Below are 24,135 nucleotides of genomic sequence, written 5' to 3'. Positions count from 1 at the left end.
TGGTGTGACTTTGCAGTCCGCACAAAAAATGATATTGCGATCACCAGGGTCACAACGGACATGGCATGCATGCGAAGCATACTCCATAAAGTAACATCATTTTATCACCAATGAATTGTAAAAGATTCTGCATTAAGTCCCAAGTCTTCGATATTGATTTTCCTTCTTTATTCATCATTTTTACAGTTAGCAAATATGACACCAATGCTGGAAGAAGTATGTGTTTTCTCATTTTGAATTATGTTAAAAGTGTTGCCCGATTCTGAATCTTGTTAATACTTTCGTGCCCTTTTATTATTAATATTTCTTTTTCTGGTGGGTAGCCGCGTACTTTTTGAAATCTATTTTAGGTTTTGCTCGACTTCCAGTTTTCTCTGCATTTTGTTTGTATGTTGGCTTTTTGTGTTGTTTTATGCCAGAGAACCAGAATAAAATGATGATGATGCTTGCTTACATTTTTCTGCTGTCTGACAAAGCGCTTTCATTTTCATCAGCGGCACTTGAGGTAGTTTCAACTAAAGAGTCTGGGGGCAGATCTGGTTGGACCCATCCTGACTATCCTTTCTCACTTTCATCAGATTCGCATGACTCTGTATCAAATGAAGTATATGGTGATAGATCCTGTTAAATTATGATCCAAAGATAAATTATGGTATAAGTAATCCTTACCTCACAATTTGATGGCGCTTTTTTGTTGGGCGACAAGAATCTGATATAGGGTCAGGGTATTCATCAGTTGGTTCATCGACTAAATGAAAATGCATGATGGAACGCATTGCTTGTATGAAAATTCATTTCATATAAGAATTAACATATTGAATATATAGTCTATTATAGGTAATTTTTTATAGGTTGAATTGACTGTGAGGCCTGTTGCATTCCTTTATCCACCTTATTGCTTTTTGGCGGTCAATATGTGGCTTCAGAAAAGGCACAAATCTTACTCCATTCGAACGGCAGGGGTACCGTACAGGTTGTCAGACTGGCAAATACCATATGCGCAGCGTTTACACATAGCTCTGTAGTTAGTCTACCAAAATAATTCACTAATAGATTCTGTTTGATAAAAATGCAACATCGTATCGAAGGCGAATTCTTCCGTACTGACAGCGGTAGGCTACCGGTACTCTTGATTGCATCAGCATGACTGTCTACTATTTTTTGGTTCGAAATAGCAGTTGGTTGACTTGTACGGTACCGTACCGTACCTGTAAGGTGCATGCAACGGGTACAGCCTTTTAGTATAGATATATAGATTTCGTAAACGTGATTTGCAACAAGTAACATACAGTATTACAGCTTTCTAATTCTCGCAGCCCTGTGAAGAAAACAAAAAGCGACAAAGATCTGCCTAAACCGCCAGCAACTTGTGCGGAACGCGTCCAAAGTTGTCTGAGCGACTTTTCAGCGGAGAATGATTGTTTACATCTGCTCGCTTGTGATTGGTTAAGAATACGGATGTTTTGATGTCGGGGAAAGGTCCATTGTGTATACTGTATTGCATAAAAACGCCAGCGTTTCGGGCTAGCTCCCACATTCCTTTTGAAGTACAGATTTGCCATTGGAATGCCCCCCATACACGCAATACGTCTGTCATCTTGTTAGCAACGTGCAGCCGTTGTGTTGCGGACCAATGTGAAGTGTTGCGGCAATGCCTTATCGCTGCAATGGCGTGCAACAATCTAGACTAGCTGGCGTACAGAATAAATAAAAAGATAATTTATTTTGAACTTGACCAGAGTGCAAATAAATGAGCACAAGACAAACTTACGTGATGGGAAGTCGAGAAAATTGCCAAATCATCAAACAGTCGAATGGGGTTTAAATATGCGACGCAAAAGTATTATGTAATACGGTACATGGTGTAGTGCTAACTGCTAGCGTATGCAAATATGTCTGCATGCACAGTCTTACCTTGTCACACAGTTATAGAATATAAGATACGGCTTGTTAACTGAACCTCTTCTGGCGCTCGTTTAGTTGATTGATAGGCGCCTCACCACAACCAGACAACTGTGCAAAAATAGAAAAAGCAGAGCCAAAATTCAGATGCTCACAATTCTTCATATCTGTTGAAAAATACAAGATACCGGTACTGCAGTACTGATGAGCTAGGCACAGCACAGTGCTAGTAACGAAAGACTGTAAGTGTTTCTACACACAAACTGACATACTTGAGTTAGCCATATTCAGATATTTACTGTATTATAGTACAGTAGTACTACTAAAATCTTTTTAATTCAGAATTACGAAGGTTTACCTCACCGCTCAGTCTTAAGATTTTGTAACATTTGGATTTTATAGCTACAGCATACCAAGGTCAGAAGATTTACTAAAAGCAAGCAGTAAATTACTGGTCAAGTACATAGTGTTATTTGACCATCACCAGATCACAGAGCTGCAGAAACTGAACAATGTATAGGAAGATAAAAGTTGCCATTATCGGCTCAGGAGCAAGTGGCCTTGTTGCGATAAAGACTTGTTTGGATGAAGGAATAAATCCAGTCTGTTTTGAAATGCAGGATGAAATTGGAGGTATGTTTTTGTATCATCCAGAGTACATAATATATGCTATGTTTCAGAGACATACTTTTTGATATTCATTTTCAGGAATGTGGAATTATGTTCCTGATAAATATGAAGCAGGCATGGTATACAAATCAACTGTAATTAATACAAGCAAGGAAATGATGTGTTTCTCAGATTTTCCTATACCAAAAAACTTTCCAAACTACATGCATAATACTAAAGTGCAAGAATATTTTAGAATGTATGAGGAAAAGTAAGTTGTACAAATATTTTATTTAGTTTAATGATAATGTAGCCTGTTCATGGAAATATGACTGACCATTATATTTTCAATCTAACATCAACATGCAATTTTAGGATGCTAAATTTCACTGTCTTATATTGGAGTCAAGTCTCACTATAGTAGTCTACAGCCAGTAATTTAGTCAATACATTAAATGATAACATGAGCTTTGGCGATAACATTCGACCATATAACTTAATTCAATGCTTTTCAAGCATTTTTTCACTCACTGTGCGAAAACATTTTGCACATACGGTAAATCAAGATTTTACTACCCTAATTATATTGATAAATCAAAGTTTCAATTTAATCTTACATTAAACTAGGATTTCATGAGTTATTATCTTTGTAACATTATCTTTGACCCTAATAAGGATTGCTACAAAAGAGTGCAAATCGTACAAGACTTTCTCAAAATCATCTTTGAGTCGATTCAGTATTCTGCATTCCTTTCTCCCTCTTGTAGGTTCCAATTGCGTCAACACATACAATTCCACACGAAAGTGTTATCATGTACTAAAGCAGATGGATTTGCGAAGAATGGTCAATGGTAATGTGTGATTTTTTCAATGAAAATTTTTTATGCAATGCTTTAAAAAAGACATGCTTATACCAACAAAATTTTCCGAGACTAAGAGTAAATGAAATCTTTTTATGAGTGACTTTGGAATTAATGTTACATAACCTCAACTTAGCTTAGAAGTAAAATGATTTTAGTATAATTTCATCACCATGTTCTTTCGACTCTCATTTTACTGCAGGAAAGTACACACCAAAAATGCTAAAACCGGTGAAGAAAAAAGTGAATATTATGATGGTATTATGGTCTGTGTTGGACATCATGCAATTCCACATTATCCACTGCACGATTTCCCAGGTTCGTACCCAATTTGTTGAAAAATCAGTAATACATACCTGATTTCCAATACAGCTGAACTATACTGCCTTTATAATTATTTTTATATCTTACATGGCGGCTTCGAAAGTGATCAAACAGAGATTGTCTTTTGACACCAGACTCCAATTTATTCATTTAATTGAAGTTCAAAGTTCACAAATTTGACTTTTAATCTAGATAAATTGTTTTCTGGCTTTGAGTTGACAAAATTGCATATCGTTTTGTCTTAAGCAGACTCTGAGTTTGAAAGATATAATTGTTCTTGCTGACATGAATTAGTTTATTATTTATATTGTGTAATTTCTTGTCTGGTTACCAGAATAGTTATAGTTTACCAGTTATTACTTTGAGGTGCATAAAGTTGGATTTTATATTAAACTAATTATAATTTGGTCTTTAAATCGAGATAATTTTGTTCAGGCATTGAAAAGTTCAAAGGCAAATATATGCATAGCCATGATTATCGTGATCATAAAGGATATGAAGATTTGAGAGTTGTTATCATTGGAATTGGAAATTCTGGTGGAGATATTGCTGTAGAACTGAGCAGACATTCCAAGCAGGTTTGTGATAAATTCTACTATTGTAGGAGTGAAGCCAGTAATTTTCATGTACAATAATATGATGCGATCAAAAACAGTATTTTAACTACCGTAAATAAAAAAAGTCACTCAAAATTATTTTAGCACTATCTCCTAACCAAGACCAATTTACATCTAGGTATTTTTGAGCACAAGAAGAGGAGCTTGGATAATAAAACGTATATTTGAAAACGGAATGCCATTGGATATTATCATGACCAAAAAGTAGGATTTTGATTTATTCAAGATATTAATTGCCATAATTTGAACACGTGACACAAATAACAAACGTCACTTGAACTCCAACCTTTCTCCCATGCAAGGTTTATTTTTAGGAATACTTCAAAATGTCTAACAAAATTTTTTCTATGATTTTAGTTCATTATTGACAATTTTTGATACAGTAAATAGGCATTTTAAACTTCAAATGAGCTGCATATAGAGAAAAAAAACTGTTTTTGTCGGATTTTCTGAAATTGTGTTGTGAGACTTGTTCAGATTTAATAGGCCAATGTTGCTCTAAACTTTCCCATAGAATAATTTTGATTGTTAGTACCCATGTGTTTCTATAGTGTTTCCAAAACCATAGCAGAAATGGGATATCAAACTTTCATAGTGCACTTTCCTGAGGAATCTTCTAGTATCCAGGCAGTATGCTTGATAATCATACTACAGGATGTCATTGGTTGAACTCTCACAGTTTTTGAAAAGTAGTGATCAAATTCGAACTTCAGCAGATATTATATAACAGGACCTCCTGAAGTGTGCGCACCAACTCAGGTTGTGTACCAGGTTAGGGTTCAGGTTATGCGACATCTTGGTGCGCATACTTCAGGAGTACCATATAACCATTCAATGTATTTTATGATGTAAAACAGAGTAAACGGAGATATTCGGAAAATATTGCCGCAGAGTGTTTTGGATTCATTAGCAAGAAAAACTGTAGATAGCAGACTCGATCATGAAAAATATGGTCTAATGCCAAAGCATGAAGTTTTTGCTCAGGTTAGTTAGATTAATAAATATCATGCTGAGAAAAATGACTTATTGAGGAAATGATATTCTGTATTATCAACTCGTAATTTATCTTGTAGGCCTGTTTTTCATCAAGGAAATATTTTTAAGTCACATCAGTCAATGCCCATTGAATTGAAATTTCCGTTTTCTAGCTTAAATATCCTTCTATTGCTCAAAATATGGTGGTGTCAAATCTTGCGATTCTCAGTCATTTTCATATTGATGTGGTTTCAAATTAATGCATACAATGTTAGATTATTTAAAAGGACTCGTAGAGAACTATTCTGAATTACTGAACTGCAATTAGCAGATTCTTTGTCCCAATTTTCACAATAATATTATTGTGAAAGTTCAATTTTTTTTCTTCTGTTTCTTTTGTTTTAGCATCCCAGTGTTAATGATGATATTGCAAATCGAATTATCACAGGAAGTGTACAAGTACGATCGAATGTTGCCAGATTCACAGAAGACAGTGCAGTGTTTGATGATGGAACTGAAGAAAAAATTGATGCTGTTATTTTTGCCACAGGCTATTCAATGGCATACCCTTTTCTGGACGATTCAGTATTAAAGGTAGATGATATATATATATCTCCATTGTGGCCTAACAAAGTGATAGAACACACTTAGAATTAGAATAAATTGGTTAGGCCACGGGAAATGTAAAAATAAAATTCATTTATGCACTTATTCACAAAGGTCAAGTTTCATTCAAGCTACACATATTTACTTTATATGTTTTTTTTCATTTGGGTTTCCTTTTTTTGAAACTAAATTGTTACCCACATTCTAAGTGGGTCGGTCTCTCATGGCATTTCCTGATGTAAATAGGGATGATCTTTTTTCTCTGTTGATTTGACGATTTTTCTGAAATTCTCATTTTGTTTTTCTTTATTTGGTCTAAACAGTTATGTTATCAAATTTCTTTCAAATTTCTAATCAAAATTTATTTTATTTTATATATCATTCAAAAATTAGAATAAATTCATATAACACTTATATTCATGTACACCCTTGCTAGAATCTCAAATGGATAAATTTTGATCTGTGTAGATTATCACGTAGCTTTCTAGGTCAACAGTTTTTTGCTCTTATGCCTTTCACTGATGTTGGTTGTAAAACTAGAATGCGTGTTGTGGTTTATGTCTCTTCAGTTAATAATTGATTTGAAATTTCAATTTCCAATGGCGTCACTGTACAAAAAAGGGTCATACGTGACTTGCTAAATTCCTGTCTCGATGATGGAAAATAACATAACTAACTGATCAGTAGTTACTTGATCCAACCTGCACCAAGGAGAAGACCAGCAGTCCTCTTTCACAAAATATCAGCTAACCTGCTCGGGTTATTCAGCCATACGTTGGCGTACACAATGCACTTAGCATGTCACACCCACTGCCGGTCCTTCTTGATACACTGTTGATGATAGGAAGCCATCGTAATATATAAAATGATAAGCATAATAAAGTAGATAGTTCTTAATTTAAATTGATTCATAACTTATGTTAGTGGTGCTATTTATGTGTTACTAAACAATGTGGGGGATGAATATGGATTCCTCTGCCATCAAATCCATGCATCTGGAACAAATAACCGGCTAACTATTCTTATATATCAGAGATGGACTGGACGAGAGGACGTGGTCCGCCATATAATTAGGCCGCCTTATCTCACCGGGATAAATATGAAAATCCGATCCTCTTTTGGATTTAACGTAAAGTCTCTTGTGCATTGTTCCATGAGATATTGAGCATTTTACCAACATGACAAATCAATCTGCTAAAACTTTCCCAAATCTATTTCATCTCCTCATTACTGAATTACTGAACTAATTTTCAGGTTGAAGAAAATCAATGTGATTTATATGAGTACATTTTTCCTGTAACATTGGAGAAGAATACGTTAGCTGTTATTGGTGGTATCCAACCCCTTGGTGCTGTGAATCCTATTTCTGAACTGCAATGTCGATGGGCAACCAAAGTTATAAAAGGTATTTTATAAATTATTACAATATAATATTTCTAAAAAGAAATTGTGTTCAATTCGGAAGAGGTGGTGAAGGCGAATTCTGAGATCTTTACAATTGCATGATGCATGGGCAGCAATTTAATGTTATTTTGGAAATAGAAACTTAAATTGGAAACGTGGACATGTTTGCCATTGCACCGTTGATCATCCTGTCTATTTGCAACTGCTCAACTGTTGCAGCTAATGGCCCTTATTGCTCATGGGTGGGCTTCAGTGATTCAGACATAGTCTGGTTGCTATTATTAAAAACCGGGCTATCTGCGATTACTTATATAATACACTTCAGGTGAAGTCATGTTGCCAAGTAAAGAAGAAATGAAACGGGATATTAATGAAAAACGAGAGGAAATGGCAAAAAGATATGTGAAAAGTAGAAGACATACTGTCCAGGTACTAATAGTCAAAGTTTGAGGTTATTTATAACTTTAGAGATTGATTTCTTCAAACTAAGAAAAAAAAAATTTTTTTCTATTTTTCCAAGAACACTTTCAGATCTGCAAGTTCAAATGTACTTCATAGAATTTGTCTTTGCACTTGTCATTGGTGTAGGGTGGTTCATGTAGACGCTGGAAGGTCACAGCTTCCTCGAACACCGGGTGAACATCTGAAACAAACAACAATCGACTTACTTATTCCATACTCGACATGGGCTGGTAACTGAACGAGATGCCATCTCATCGATTCTCCTCTTCTAATAATCAAATATTCTATCCTAATTATGAATTAAAAATGGTTTCAGATAATAAATTTTTTTTATGTTTCTAGGTCAATTATCAAGAATACATGGATGAACTTGCTGAGAAAATATCATGCAAACCAAAATACTACAAGTATTTTCTTACAGATCCTAAATTGGCAATGAAGGTTTGAGGATTTTTATTGTTAACCTTGTAATTGAATTAGATAAACAATAATTCAGGGTGTAAATATAAGTTCTTCAGGTTCAATGTTTGTTTTATACAAACATGCTTGAAGTGAGGAACTGAAAGACGAGTTGCCAATGACTACTGATGAACTGAGAGCTATGTTTATGACAGAGGTGTCAGCATGAGACTTGCAGTGTGACGGGTGGCGCAACGTTCCAAGCATTAGGAATACGCCTGGCATTGTGCCACTGACTAACCTGCGTGGGTTCGGCGGATATGCATCTGAACCAAATTACTGGCTAACTACATACCCAACATAGTCTGGTAACCGGACGAAAGGCTGTGGTACGCGATATGATTAAGCCGTCTTATCGTCTTTCCTTTCACCTGGGATAAATATGAAAACCATATCAAAGTTCCGGAAAAGTTTCGAACTTTGCCTTAAAAAATGTTCGAAATTCTTTTACCTTATATTTCAGGTCTACTTCGGTCCAGCTGTACCTTACATATACCGACTGGAAGGGCCAGGAAAATGGCCTGATGCAAGAAAAACAATCATGACAGTGCAAGAAAGAGTTATCTGCCCATTGATGACAAGGAAGACAGAGCCTATTAAAAAATCCCGAAGCCTTAGCGGTGTGATTTTAAGTGCCCTGTTTGTAGTTTTGGTCGCTTGGATTCTAGGTGTTATTTGAAGATGGATATTTTGTTAGATTGAAGCTTTGTATCGTACTACGGTTCATTTTACAGTAAAAGTCAAAAATTTTTACTTGCTTCAATAAGATTGTTTTTGTAATGGTAAACAAATAGATCTATTCACTGTTTTAAAAAACCTGTTATTTCTGCAAAAAATCCTTTTTTAATTACTGGGGTAATATCTATCAAATTTATAATAATTAATAGTATATCTACATCCAAGAAGACTGTTACTTTTGGTTGTTCGGTAATTTCCTTTGTTGTTTTTTGGTACCTATTGTTTTACCCTAAATTTAGTTTATTTCTATGAAACACTGCACGCTCGCCTCAATTTTCTGCTTATATATTTCGGTGATCGAGGGATGCGTCGCATCACGATACAGGTACGCCTTTGTGATTGAGCATTGCACCCTTTTTATATCTAATTTTTGCTATTTCTTTTTTGTTAATTTCTCTATCCAATCTTCTTTAATTTATGCAATGCAGTATCAGTATACTAATGAATGGTTTTCTTATCTCGTCTTTTCTTTGCTTCTTGGGGTAATGTGCTATTCTACTCTCTTATCTTTGTATAAAAGATAGTAAAATTGTATAAAAATATTTGTCAATCGAGTTAATTTTAAATATTTTATAATTCCCATCCAATGTAATTGTTTTTATTAATTCATACACTGTTCCAATTCAATTATATTATTTTCAATACATTTTTAATTAAAATCGATATATGTTTGTTTAATAAACAAAGTTCTTCATGTGCTTAGTAACCATTTGGTACTTTGCTGTTGCAATAATTAAAATTAAATATATGAACCAAATGCGTGTGTCATGTATTTTCATACTAATACTTGTGCCATTATCAGGACTCGTGTGTTTGGCGTATATCATCTAGGCCTGGTCCGGAATCTATAGTCACTCCATGGAAATTTCGTACTGCTGAAAATCTGGGAGACGACATTTTCGATCAGAATTTTAAACGATTGCACCTCGTAGTTGTAATCTTGAGTATCAGAACGTCCTGTCAATCAACGATCCAGCTGTTTAAAGAAGCTGATTGCTGCTTTCAACGAATTTTTACTCCAGTGCAGCCGTTGTAGTAAAAGTACGATCGATCATTGAGGTTTCAAATAGGCCTCGAACGCTATTTAGAAATCGAATAAATTTCAACAGAACTGGTACCGTTTTAGTATAATTGCTATGAACTCAGCTCGCCGTAAAGAGTTTTAAATAAAAGGATTGACAAAATAGAAACCAAAGCCATACTCGCCTATAATGACAGTCTTCTAAAAACCTAATTTCAAATTTGATTAGATATTGAACCTTGGGTGTCGCTGCTCGATAACCAATTTTGGTTCCCCGTGGCTTTTCTTCCCCGGTATAAATGTGTGTTTAATTTTATTTTTTGTCAATTTCGTATGTTATTTTTTATTGGATGGAAAAAATAAACTTGACTATGACTCTTCACGTAAACAATTTTCTTCCCTATCAAGTCCATGTATCTGGAACGTAAAACTGACTGATTAACTGTGTACGTCTATTGTGTACTTTTGGTATATATGTGATAAAATAAACTCTCGACTGACTGAACTGTTCCCATACCCGACATGGAATCGTAAACAGACAAGAGGCCTCGGATCGTTATATGATTAACTCGGATTTCTTCGCACCCGGGGTAATAATGAAAATCTTGTCATTTTAACTGTTTATTTGTCCGATGAATCAGGAATAGTATTTTGGGCAGTTTGCGAATTTACTCGATATCAAAATTTTAAAATGGGACATTTTGCCGAAACCAATTATTTTATGTACGCTATAGGATTTACATATTTATCCCGGGAGAAAGGAAAACTGATAAAACGGTCTAATTTTATAGCGAACCACGGCCTCTCGTCCGGTCACCAGTCCATTCCGGGCATAGGATTAATTAACCAGTTGTTTTATTTTCAGATGCACGGATTTTTATGGTGGAGGAAGTTGTAACCGACCAGCGGTTACGTGAACCACCCTACGGCGGCAGAGAGTCCAGCAATCATCTCGGACAAAATTATCCCCCACGTGAATATAACTTGCGAACCCAAGCAGGGTAATTTGAAGTGCGGTTGCAAGCGTAGTCCCAACGCTTAGCACGATACGCAACACCGTCGAGCCATATGAATTGCGTGTCCCCGAAATTTCATATCAATGACATATTTTCAAAGTCACACCAATATTTTGGCGATTACATGAATTCTTGAAGTTATAATGTGTTTATACGTTACACATCCTTCTTCACTAATATCATTGGCTGATCCTCTAATAATTGTGTAAGTGTAAAAATATAATTTAGTGGTTTTTGTACCCACTTGATTTTCACTATAGTTTCTCATCACTCCTTACAGAAATCCCCATAGAAATAAAAATATGTAAATGTAATGCTTTCATTCATTGTCTTCAATTTGAAATAATGGACCATAAAATACCAATTGAAATATAATTTCAGCACTCGAAAGAAAGCTATTTTAGTAGTAAGATTTGCATTGCTTAGCCTAATATATACGTACAAATATAATTTTCGACTCTTCTGACGTCATAATCTTGGTCATTTATTATTTTATAACGAAAGTCGTCAGTAGATCAAGTGCAATGGACAGTGATCTATGGTCAAAATTTGCAACCATTGGCGCATACTCTGTGGCGCATTACGAAACAAGAGCAAGGTATGCAAATGTCATATCTGACGACAAAAATCAGTTCCAAAATACACGATATACACGACTGGTATTTAATGGGTGTGACAAAACTTTGATTTTTAACCTATCACGCAAAACGAACAAAAATACCTTTTTGAGTGGTCAAATTATGGTCAGAAGTGCGTGACACTATCAAAAAAAATTGAGATAGTTTGTGCGTTTTTTATGGTAGTTTTTGGCCGAATTTACCGAGTTGTTTAATTTGAGTGGTAAGAGATATTGAGACGATATAAAATTATCGTAGAAATAGATAAAGTCAATACGATCGATCAGAAGTCAAATATAATGTGGTGATTACATGACTGACGTCTTTAAAAAATACATTTCAAGTCAGCACTGTCATAATTCATGCCAATAAGCATTTGTGAAAAAAAAATTGAAATACGAATGCGATTAAGCTGACCTATCAACAAGTTGACGACGCAAGTCCATTGTCTCAAAATGCTCAATTTTTCAGCTCAGAAAGAGGTGATGTGAGAATAGAATTTTGGTCACTTTGATCGTGTGCTATTTTAAATTGAAGGAAATTGTTTAAATAAGATAAAAAAACAAAACTAAATCAAGTTTTAAAAATATCCATATATATTGATTACGTAAAGTTACGCAGCACCGAGCGAGCGTGTATTCAAATTTATCCATGATGCACGTTCTGCGTGATCTATTCAACATATATCAGTTTAATAAGCAATCAATAAAATAATAAGAATTTTAATAATACCAAATTCTGGCAAAGAGTACCATTCATGACGTAACACTTCATGGTGAATTTGCCGTTACTAAATTCAGAAAAGTTTCAAGTTGGAAAATTATAAACGTGCCCGCATGTTATGTATAATAATTCATCTTGAAAAAATATCAAGCAAAAAGCACTGTTGTATTCCATGAACTGACCAAGATTAATTCAGGAATAGATCATTTTCCAACATGATCGAATGATAGCAAACAACTTTTAAGATCGAAGTCGGCATCTATTTATTTAGTTTACAAGAAAATTCAGATGCTATGTGTTTTTCATAGTGTTGTAATTGTAAACAAATCGCCGTGCTAATAGAAATGGTCTTGATTGTTAAACTTTCCGGTGATTATGACTTCAAACTATAAATATTTAACATATTGACACTGTATACTGAAAATATAAATCGTTAATGAAGTTTCATAAAGTAATAAAAATTATAACAACACTATTCAGCTACAATCTCATATCATCAAGATAATTGAAATCAACCGATGAATAATAGATTCATTATATTCAGAAACTGGACAAGATCAACATGTTTAGTTCGCTCGGTGCGGGATAGAATAACAGCTTGTGATTACACGAAAGTTGGAGTAAAAACAGCGTAGGGGAGAAGACAAAACAACGTATAAAATTCGAATGATTCGATGGTTCGTGACCAAGTTGAACTATTTTGTGGAATCGTATCTTAAATTCCTTATGTTACGACCACTTGCAGTTAGCCTGAGCTATGAAATCTGAAAAATTAATTGCAATTTTTGAATAAAACAAGCACAGTTTTTTTTTTTATATAATTGAAGAACTTAATTGAGTCACTATATAGTGGGGATAAATAAGATTTAATAATTTAATCAGATACCGTGTTAAGTAACCATAATATTATCCACAAAGGAAGCAATGTAGGGAGGATTCGTGATCAGATTTTATTCGACAGTACGAATGCTTGATTTGTACAGTTAAATTTTTAAATTGATTGGAGCATCACGGCGCTCCATTTGATGTATTTACTCCCCAAAAGGTAACATATTGCAGTGGAATGTCAAGATATTGAAGCAGATGTGTATTCAATGTCAACTCCATCAATGCTGTGTTTATATTGCCTGTTATCACCCGAAGTAAGGCAAAATTGGAATAAAGATTCCGGTTAAGGTCTATTTAAATGCAATCCATTCCGTTTTCTATTCATGTAACCTATCAAATTTTGCAGTTTTTGTATTTTCATGCTTAGGTTGCATATCTGTTGCCAAAATTATAACGTTATAAATAATATCCAAAACATCTCTCGTTTCCGGTATAAACAGACCCATTAATCATGGCGCATAGCAAGTATATTTTGATCCAGACATTGCATCGTCGAATGACTATATATATATTTATATTCATATTTTAATCATTGAACAAATAAATGACGAAACAAAGATTTATTAGATTATTATTACTACCGGTAATTAGCAAACAAAGTGGGTTTAAAATAGCATTTTGTAGCATACAAATACTAGACACACACATATATTGGTAAAAATAGTAGTCTGATGTAGCCCCCCGAACATCAAGATTTCTTTCGATACCCCGTCGTGGCCCCTTTGGGGTCGTGGGCATTAATTTCTTCGCTAACGCAGCATCTGCACCACATTCGGAATATTTCTCAAGTTTGCCTTATAATAGAATATACTGGGAGAAGGCGGGTGTGGGTTAAAACATGTACAGGTATTTTAATGAAACATTTTTAGGTCAAATTTACTGTTTTTAAAATTTCCCTCCTCAGATATTATTTGGAAAATTGCAACAATAGGGAAAATTTCTTTGCAGGAAAATTCATGCCTCAAAACTATTCGATATCATATATAGTGTTGTTTTGCTAATTCCATTTTCAGTTAAATTTAGGATTAACGATTAGGATAAATCATTTAAGAAGATCAATTTCAAGTTAAGAATATCTGAGAGTCATTTATATATTGTACTTGCTTCAAGGTATAAAGGAAGTTCCATAAATATATTAACAGATCTAGGAATTTCAGCCTTTCTCGTTTCTGTCGAAAGGAAGTCGCAAAATACTTTTAGAAATGTGGTATATGACAACATTGTAGGTGAAAAGTTAGAATGCAAAAGATATTTTAAAGCAGCAAAAATGATTTGTAAATGGTGACATTTTGAGATAAATAAAATTATTTTGAGTTTTTGCTGATGAATAGAAATAAACAGGGTTTCTATATTTATACCTTTTATTGTAAATTAGTTGAATCTTACTTATGTATCGTTGTTTATTCATTATGTTCAGAAGTCTCTCAACCGAATTAAACTAACAAAGCTTAAAATATAATCTACTCGTATACAGTATTACATTTTCTTTTTTATCTTGCCTATTTTGCATTTTCACGATCGAACTTTTCAATTACAAATTGTACACCAAAAGCTCAAGAAATTGAATTTTTTTGTCTATAGTATAGTAGTACCATAATTTGACAGTAAATTCGGCGCATTTTGCAAATAGTACGATACACGAATATTACGCATAGTTTGTTTTTGTCATCTAATTGCGTACATCACGATCGATGACGCATCAAACATTTTCGTAAATACGTGTATCTGAAGACATTTTATTTCCATTTATTACTCAAAGTATGCCAAATGGAATACTCATTCCAAAATTTTTGCTTGGTCGAAACCATCGTAGGATGGATCTTGGAGTTTAAAATACGTATGTGTATTTTTTGTAAAATGTTGAGTGATTTTGTAATACGTATCATCGCAGTTATTGAACATAGTGGGTTTATTATTTACAATAACTATAGAATTATTTCCCATTCCAACTTACAGCTTCAAATCTAAATAAATTTCGTACTATAAAATGTATATTCATCCTGCAAACGACGAGGAATCTACGACTTTGGGATGTGGAACAGCATTGTCAAAAATAGCCTTACCAGGTTCAAAGAAAAAAGGTCTGTATGACATTTCAACAGGATTGCTTTCGGATGATAGCTCCGGGTCATCGCTAAGCCTGTGTTCCGAAAAGAGTTTTAATAGCAGAAAACAAAATAACGGGAGTTCCCTCGAACGAGACTTTTCGAGTTTACTTGACGGAGTAAAGGGTCCGATTTCGGCTTTAGCGAGAGAATCTCTAGTTTCCAGCTCGTCTGAAGATCTCTGCAGCGTTGATTCTAACAGTCTGGATCTAATTTCATCTCCTATTTTGATGAGCAGAATTCCGAGATCAAAAAATATTGGTGATTCTGGAAGATTTGTGCAAACAAGAAGGAACGCTGAAATCAAGGCAAGCGAGTTATATTACAAAAGAAACAGCGTTGGAAAGATTTCCTTTGGAGGGGATTCAGACGATCAATCCAAGAAAAACAATGCACTGTAAGTCATTGCCTCGGTAGTTCAGTTACATGCACGAATAAAATGTGCCGTGGGACGCCTCGCTGAGCGGAGGTTATCTTTGGCTCACAATTAGATATGAGCTCGCACATAAATGACGTATTGTATAATTTAACGTATATCTAACCTAATTGCGCTAAAGACATCATTGTATTAGTCGCCATCTTTAATATCATGGGGCGTTTTACTTTTTCCCGCCCAAATGAGTATCCAGGCAAGCTGCGATAATCGGTTTAACATAAATTAATCAATGCAATATACCACGCAGGTAGCAAAGGCAAGTGACCCAAGATCTGCAACTCGTACATAGTTTGATCTATTAGCATTACTGAAAGGGTATTTTTGAAAAAATTAATTGCTAAGTAGAATAGCAATGATCACTCGTTTACTATATCTGACGACATCATTTCGTTGAAATTGCAAACGTTTTACAATGTAATCACACCAAATGTACTTTTATGCGACAGAAACGTGTGTAGTCGTCTGCGCGAGCGTATACATAGATATTATTTGATCGATTGAGTATTTTCTTATCATCGAATCAGCGGCAAGGTGAAATATTCAAGAAAGGGCAATGACGAGTTGTAATAGAGAGAATGGAATTCCTTTTTCGAACCCCCTTTTTTAATTTTAGTTAATAGAAAAGCCGAACATTTAAAATTAATAAGAGCAGGTTTTCGTTGACTCAAAAATGTAATCTCTTCTATAATTAACTGGTTTAACCGGCTTCTCTAAATAACTAATTTTTATGATTTATCAATATTGCATTTTTTGACCTGGTTTTACGTAGATGCTTCATAATTTATATTAGATTATATTCCGGAAAATAGAAAAGTAAAATGCACCTTCGTGACACGTAATATTAGATCATAACGACAGTATAATTTTTTGTGTTCTAATTTTATCTCGATTGATTACAGGGGAAGCCTGATGGCCTGGTTCCAACGCAAGTCGTCGACAGATAGTAATTCAGATCCATCGCCATTCAAACGAAGCGCCAGTCTACATTGTACAACTTCTACTAGGACCTCCAGAAAAGCTCGCTCTGAATTGTAAGTTTCAACTTTTTTATTTGTAGTTTATGGAATTGAAATAAAAACAGAATGATTAAGAAGTTATACAGGATGCTTGAACTTCAAAATTTCAGTTTTTTGAACGAAGTAAAGTATGCCTTTTCGATGTAAAAAGATGTTGACTCGGAAGTTTTTTAGCCTAAGATTTAACGACTGTATTTTTACAAAATAAGTTCATCGGTACGATTAAAAATACTGAAATTATAGCTGAAACTCAATATTTTGATTTTTAGAATTGACGACAAAAAAGACAAAATGTCAGACTCCGATGAAAATGATGTTTTGACCAGAAGAAATTCATTCTCAAGTGGAAGGAGACGTTCGTTCAAGAGACGATCGAGTCGCAGAGGGAAGAGATCAATGTAAGTCATCTCCAGGCATTCAACAATGCTCACTAATTAAAACATAGTTTATTTGACGACACCTATTTTACAAATATCATGTTCTTCTAACATTGGTTGTGTGAAACCATGATTGCATTACATCTAATTTACTATTTTGTTAGCTAATGTTAATTCTACATTATGGTTGGAAGCATTTATGTCATAAATATGAATTTCAATTCTCTTTAATCAAAATCGTCAAATATATTCACATTTGGTTATTTCTCCATCCGTTGCGATTCAATTGATTGTATGTTGTATCAATAATACATTTTTATTACAGAGATGATGAAAATACAAAACCAGAATTAACATTGGATGAAATGATGAAAAGTAAAGGTAGGTTTTATAATATTATATAGTTATACATGCAACTAACAGAGAATAAAAGTGCAGACGTAATACTAGCTGATAAACGATGATAATTTCACTCTTTCATCAGAATAAATATTGCGTTTCTAGTCATGCCACGGTAACAAACATATTGTATGCACGGCTCTGGTGAAATTGTTTTGAAAATTGACCATATATAGGCCGCGCACGAAATCACCTAAATTTATAATTTCAAGAATTAGTGTGGCTTCATATCCTCTCCAGTGAGCTATTTTGGTAATGAAACCCAGACTGTTGAAATTTATTTCTATAAACAGGTGATATGTATATATTTATTTATACACACACAAAACCAAAACTGGTCAAGGGAATCGCAACCAAAATCGATTTCACAATCCGTGTCCTGTTTGGCATAAAATACACCCCTTTCAGTTTTGTCCCTAATTTAGACAAAATATATAGTTTCGTGATATATACACTGGCTACACTTATGAATTTTGATAGTATCTGATTGCTAGTTGTGATAATTAGCTAGTTTCTATATTTCATGACAATTGAATTCTATTTCAGTTGCATTGCAAGCTTTTCGGGAATTCTTGATACTAGAACACAGCGAAGAAAACTTGGATTTCTGGTTGGACTGCGAAATTTATAAATCTTTGAAATCAGCAAAACAGACAAAAATGGCTTTCAAAATTTTCTCGCAATATCTTGCACGGTCTGCTCCGAGAGAGGTAAGAACTCACTCAATATTTATCATAGGCGAAAATTTTTATATTTTGTCGATCTTTCTCAGTTATGAAATTATTACACTCATTTGCCCCACGGGCAAAATCTTTCTATACAGTGTATATATACTTTGATATAGTTTTTGAATTTGATCAATCAATTATTATCCCCAAGACTAACTTATTAACTAATTAATTTTCAGGTCAACATTGATTTTGAAACGCGAGCAAGAACCGAAGAAAAACTGAAAAATCCAGACAATGGAACTTTCATTGAACCACAAAATTGTATTTATAATTTAATGAAATGTGACACTTTTCGACGATTTGTAAATTCAGATATTTGTATGAAATTATCTTCTTTCATATGCAATGAAAAAATTGTGGAAACGCGAAAAAAATTCAATTTTAAAACGACATCAAAAAAGACAAAACTTCCCCGATAGAATCAAATAAACGCAAGATTAACTAACTACGAGAAATGTTCAATCATTTCAGCAAATGCACACTTACTTGTTCTGCTTGATTTACCCATAGCGTCGTTTATTTGTTTATTTATACCTTTGAATCGTATTCAAATCTTCAATTATTATCATGAAATTAAATTCATTTTCTTTTCAATATTGTATGATTTCTTTCTCAAACACAATGGAATTTATTCACCACTCCTTCAACAATTGTTATTATATTTTTATAATATTTTTTTATTTTTATCACACGATGTTTTTGTCTCACATTTACTAATCTGAGTAATGACTGTATATGTTGATTGATATTTCTTATTATTATTTATATGAGCACTCAATATTCTGCACGTTGAATAAATTATTATACGATAAAGTATTTGAAAATGATAGTCAGTGTTGTACGGTGTATCATTTCAGTAACATTGAAGGAAGTAAGTTTGCTTCAGCAGAGTTTAATTTTTGATTTTGATACACGTCGAGATTTAACTGCTGTCATTTCATAGTCAACTTTCGTTAGAAATCTGGTATCGAAAGTTGGATTTGCATAGCACACGATCACGTACATAAAGTTTTCATAATTTTATGGTCACGGTGAACGTGAATCATGGAATATTGAAATAAACTATGAATAAATATAGTTTGGTAATATAAATATATCACTTTGTCGTTTCCCCAGGCAATATGATAAGTAACGAAGGGCTGATTCTGCATTCAAAATGATAAAGAATATAGATGTACGAAAATATGAAAAATTCTATCCTTCGTATACACAAATGACGAAAAAGAAATAGAATAAAAAATGTCGTAGTATGTTCATAATTACCGGTTTATGAAAAACATTATTACAAATTATTGATGAGAACGTCTTATCTATGAACTGTCAAACCTTACATGGCTTTTATAGGAACTACATTGATTACTTCTCATTGTAAATCACATTATATGATGTCACATCCGACTGTCTTATTTATATGCAAATTAAGAAAAAAAAAATGATGAATGACCTGACTATCGATTCTTGTCGTTAAATTTGCAACTAAGTATAATGCTCTAAATATTTTGTATGACCAGGTTTTAGAAATTGATATAATGAAATTCTTATACCAATATATGAATATAATGGAATTGGTGGTACCATTTGGTACGTCTTTATAAGATGAAGTCCTATGATATTGCTGTAGCTTAATTCATTAATTTACAGTGTTATGGTTCATTCTTGAATTAGAGGGAAATGGGAAAATGCATCATTTTTTCCTGTCATAACATATTTCTACTTGAATGAACTTTCTTTCGAAAAAAATAATAAAACCACTGATATAAAAGTGACAACGCGCATTATTTCTTCACGACAATTTTTTAGTCGAAAATTGAGATTTTGATTTCTGAGTAATCCAATGATCAAATATATAACGTAATGCTAATGCTTGAACACAATCATAAAACGTTTTAAATTAATTTCAACATGGAAAATAGTTAGCCGAAAACAGCTGCTAAATTCACGATTATTAAAATTGAAGGGAAGAAGTTCAGCTGAGTTTAAGTAATTTTCTACTAAATTGTACTATGTCCATGTTTGAAGTCATTCCATATCTTTTAATGACATCAGTAAAATGCGTCGCATTTGTTGCAAGTTATGATTATGAGAGAGAAACGTAACGCCCTCTAATGAGCGGTTGGTAGATTTCGGTCCACTTTTTGGACTATAGACACAGATCACATTGATGTGCGCTTACAAATATATTACTATCATAATTACTCAATTTACATGACTCCGACGCTGCTCTGAATTGAATTAGTTTGCCTTGTTCTTTTCCAATAACTCATCAAGTTCATAATGTTATTATACGCAAAATACTTGGCACAGTTTATGTAGCAGCCCCATCGCGACTAGAAAGAAACTGGCTCTATAGTGCATGAGATTGACCCAATTCTTTTTCTTTTGAAAAAAGCGTAAACTTATTAGTGAGCGGCTCAATTTGAGAAATATAATCCAACAAGATGAAAATCGTATAATTTCACATTAAAATACTTTTTAATATTTTTTGCTGTAAAATTTATTTTGAAATAGTGCTGAGCAAATATTTTTCTTTTTTTATAATATCGTGAAAATTATTGGGAATATATTACAAAAAATTGTAAAGTTAATACAAGAATGATATCGATCAAAAAAATATAAAAGTCTGGATTTTCTTGTGATCGAAGCTCCAATAGCATCTGAAAACGGAAAGATATATCAATATTTGAGAAAACAAGATAGCAACTCTCAAATATATGGACACGTGGACCAAAGCGAAGCAGTCCTTACCTTTGACGTTACCGGTACCGTACTCTCAAAAAACCTCCGATTTTTCAGTCGCAAGAATTTTCACAGTTAGCCGTCACGCTTGACGGATTAAAAACCGTGTTCCTATAATTAAAAAGTAATACAGCGCAATTCTGGATGAAATATTAGATCTCATAAGATACATAGAAAATTTAGGAATAAATAAAAGTAAAAGCCTCCTGGCAAAAAATCAATTTTTAAACACTGTGAAAATTTCAAAGCAATTGGTCCAGTATTCGAAGAGGAAAGCGATTTTATAATGATGAAGACGAAAATTAACAAGATCGTTATGACCACTGAACGTGTCCAAAAATATTCATAATTATGAACCTCTTTAAAAATTAGTTTGTTCAGAAGGTATTATCTAAATATCCAGGTCAATATTATAATAAGTAGTAGAATCTTTGTATTCTACGGTGCGTGTATGTGCTTTAATCAAACTATGTACTATAATAAGTGCGGCGTATAGTTTGCGAAAAAACACATAAAAATACAAAACATGAGAATGGGATCTGTAAAAAGTAATTTATAACAAAAAATAGTATTTCCGTTAACTCCATTTTTTAGCCTGAAATTTGGCAAGTTTGGCAATATTAAGGCAAAAAAAATCTAGTCATCCCAAATCTAGAAGCTTCTTACGTATCATTGAGTGCTTGTCTTGAGTCTTGTTTGGAGTAACGGTGTGAAGGCATCTCATCAAAATATGTTAAACTATAATTATTATAACATATTTGTAAAGCCAAATTCAAAACTATATTATTAAAATATAGATTCCTACATTTCTGATTTTAAGGAACTTCGTTTTAAGGAACTTATCCACATCATCTACTGTAACAATAAAAAGTGATCAAGTGTTGAGTATTGCATACAATTGATAACTAAGTTAGAAATAAGGAATGAGTTTATTATTTTTGAAGATTACGAATACGGCTGCTGTTGTATGTTGACCGTTAGCAATACTACTCTTTTTATTTAATTTTATTCAACCCAAGTCTAATAAGAACTATATTTATATTTTTAGACAAACAGGTAGGACATGAATTGTTGTATTGTACGCGACTGGGAGAGAACGTGTCGCTATATAGATAACATATTTCAACAGTTTGTTTACATTTATGTTTGGAACATATGTTGAGCGGTGAAATAATCAAACAATCTGAATCTGAAAATTTGAAATCTAAAAGAAGGCTGTTGCCAGGAATTCTTGACTTTCACTATCCGCACTCAAATTTCAATTTCAAAGGATGATGATGTGTTCATATCATTCTGTTCAACAACGAAAGCACTTACATCCCGGTGGGGGTAAGGAAATTGCACTGACTTGCCGAAAGAAGAGTATTGTCATGATCATCGAAGCAATCATAAAACGACAGCATTTTGTATTTATCATCGTTAAAGCAAAATATCGAAACTGCAGAGAACTGTAAAACACAAAGTAGAGGTCCTGACCATCATATAGTAGATAGATCTTGGAGAAGCAACAAATCTGGAAATATTAAAGCTATTTTTGTACAAAACAGTCGAAGTGGGTCTCTAATTACAAGTGCAAAAATGACCATTCGCTTTTGACAAATGGTTCTTCAACTTTATGAACAATGACTTCCATACTATATCCCACAAATATACCGCTATTTATTGAACTGATCGCATCTTTGTGATTTTCATTTTATTACAACTTGAGACTATACTAACCTCCAAACTGTTTCAGTAATAATGCGCGGTATAATAACAACATAGACAATCTTCAGCTTGATTTTATAAAACTTTCATAGTACTGTATTAACACCAAGTATCTTATCTTCCTATTAGTCTTTATCGAATAACAATTGATTACCCTAGCTAGGAAATAGTGTCAAATTCTAACACGTGACGTACTCTTTTTGTGTTTCGTAATACAGTGTTGTTGTTGTTGGTAATTAAAATTGATAAAAGACTGGACACGGGAACTCGTATGAATACAGTTTGTTGAGATACTTATTGCCATTTGACCACCTCGACCTCGCTTTGACTCGTCCGTAAAAAAGAAAATTGTTTCCGTGTTTGTTCTTAGTAACCTGGGAAGAGATTTGTTGATTGGATATTAATTGTTCGGTAATGTTAAACTCGTGTGAGCAACATTATTTATTGAATAGATCAGAATGGCATCAGTTATAAAAATACTTATAAAAGCAATCCGATTTATTTTTCGTTCTGACATCTTAATGCATAGTTGACGCTGAACAATCCTCCTAACTGGAAGAAAGCAAGTCAGATATTGGAATTATTATAAATTTATGTTGCTTGAGGGCTCAACCTCAGCCTGCAGACTTTTGTTCACCAATCCAAAATAGAATGTATCCAATTTTTTGAAAGTCCGTATCATCGCCGAACCAACCAAACATAAGCCAAAACCCACGTAATTTTGGAAACCTTTCTATATAACTTTTTAGAAGCTGAAATACACTGAACAAATTTAACTAACCCACGACAATATTTTAATCGAAAATTGAGATTTTAATTCTCTGAGTAAACCAATGATCAAATACATGACGTAATCCTAACTTTTGAACATGATCATAAAACTTTTAAATCAATACAACATGGAAAATAGTTAGCGGAAAACAGCTGCTAAATTCACGATTATTAAAATTAAAGGATAAAAGTTCAGCTGAGTTTAAGTAATTTTCTACTAAATTGTACTATCTTCACTTTTGTTGCCAATGTTCATGGCATGTTTGAAGTCATTCTAGATCTTTCAATGGCATCAGTAACAGGCGTTGCATGTGATGCAAATTATGAGAGAAAGAGTGTCGCCCTCTAACGGTAAGGCAATTTTTCGATTTATGACTGTATGTATTCGAAAGATTTCGGTTCACTTTTTGACCTATAGACACAGATCACATTGATATGCTTTTTCAGATATATTGCTATCAAAATGACTCGTTTTAAATGTCTTCCGCGCTGCTCTGAATTGAATTAGTTTGCCTTGTTCCCTCCCAATAAATGATCAAGTTCATAATGTTATTATACGTAAAATACTTGGCACATCTTATGCAGCAGCCACATCGCGACTAGAAAGAAACTGGCTTTATAATGCCTGAAATTTAA

The 24,135-nt window shown here is 33.5% G+C and overlaps 2 protein-coding genes across 2 annotated transcripts; both read left to right on the top strand.

The window, feature by feature from the left end:
* Positions 1-1,567: 1,567 nt before the first annotated feature.
* Positions 1,568-10,018, top strand: LOC120345109 (flavin-containing monooxygenase 5-like). Its single transcript, XM_039414506.2, has 12 exons — positions 1,568-2,535; positions 2,611-2,782; positions 3,279-3,362; positions 3,574-3,689; positions 4,131-4,273; positions 4,431-4,516; positions 5,170-5,296; positions 5,693-5,881; positions 7,148-7,298; positions 7,623-7,726; positions 8,102-8,200; positions 8,682-10,018. Exons 1-12 carry the CDS (start codon positions 2,415-2,417, stop codon positions 8,895-8,897), a joined length of 1,608 nt encoding a protein of 535 aa, XP_039270440.2. The 5' UTR covers positions 1,568-2,414; the 3' UTR covers positions 8,898-10,018.
* Positions 10,019-15,196: 5,178 nt separating this feature from the next.
* Positions 15,197-18,784, top strand: LOC120344587 (uncharacterized). Its single transcript, XM_039413883.2, has 6 exons — positions 15,197-15,723; positions 16,662-16,793; positions 17,048-17,176; positions 17,481-17,536; positions 18,101-18,264; positions 18,462-18,784. Exons 1-6 carry the CDS (start codon positions 15,209-15,211, stop codon positions 18,702-18,704), a joined length of 1,239 nt encoding a protein of 412 aa, XP_039269817.2. The 5' UTR covers positions 15,197-15,208; the 3' UTR covers positions 18,705-18,784.
* The last annotated feature ends 5,351 nt before the right edge of the window (positions 18,785-24,135 follow it).

This window comes from Styela clava, chromosome 5 (genome assembly GCF_964204865.1).
Source record: "Styela clava chromosome 5, kaStyClav1.hap1.2, whole genome shotgun sequence".
In the NCBI taxonomy this organism is placed as follows: Eukaryota; Metazoa; Chordata; class Ascidiacea; order Stolidobranchia; family Styelidae; genus Styela; species Styela clava.
The sequence above is the reverse complement of the archived record's forward strand: the minus strand, read 5'-3'. Positions and strand labels throughout refer to the sequence as shown.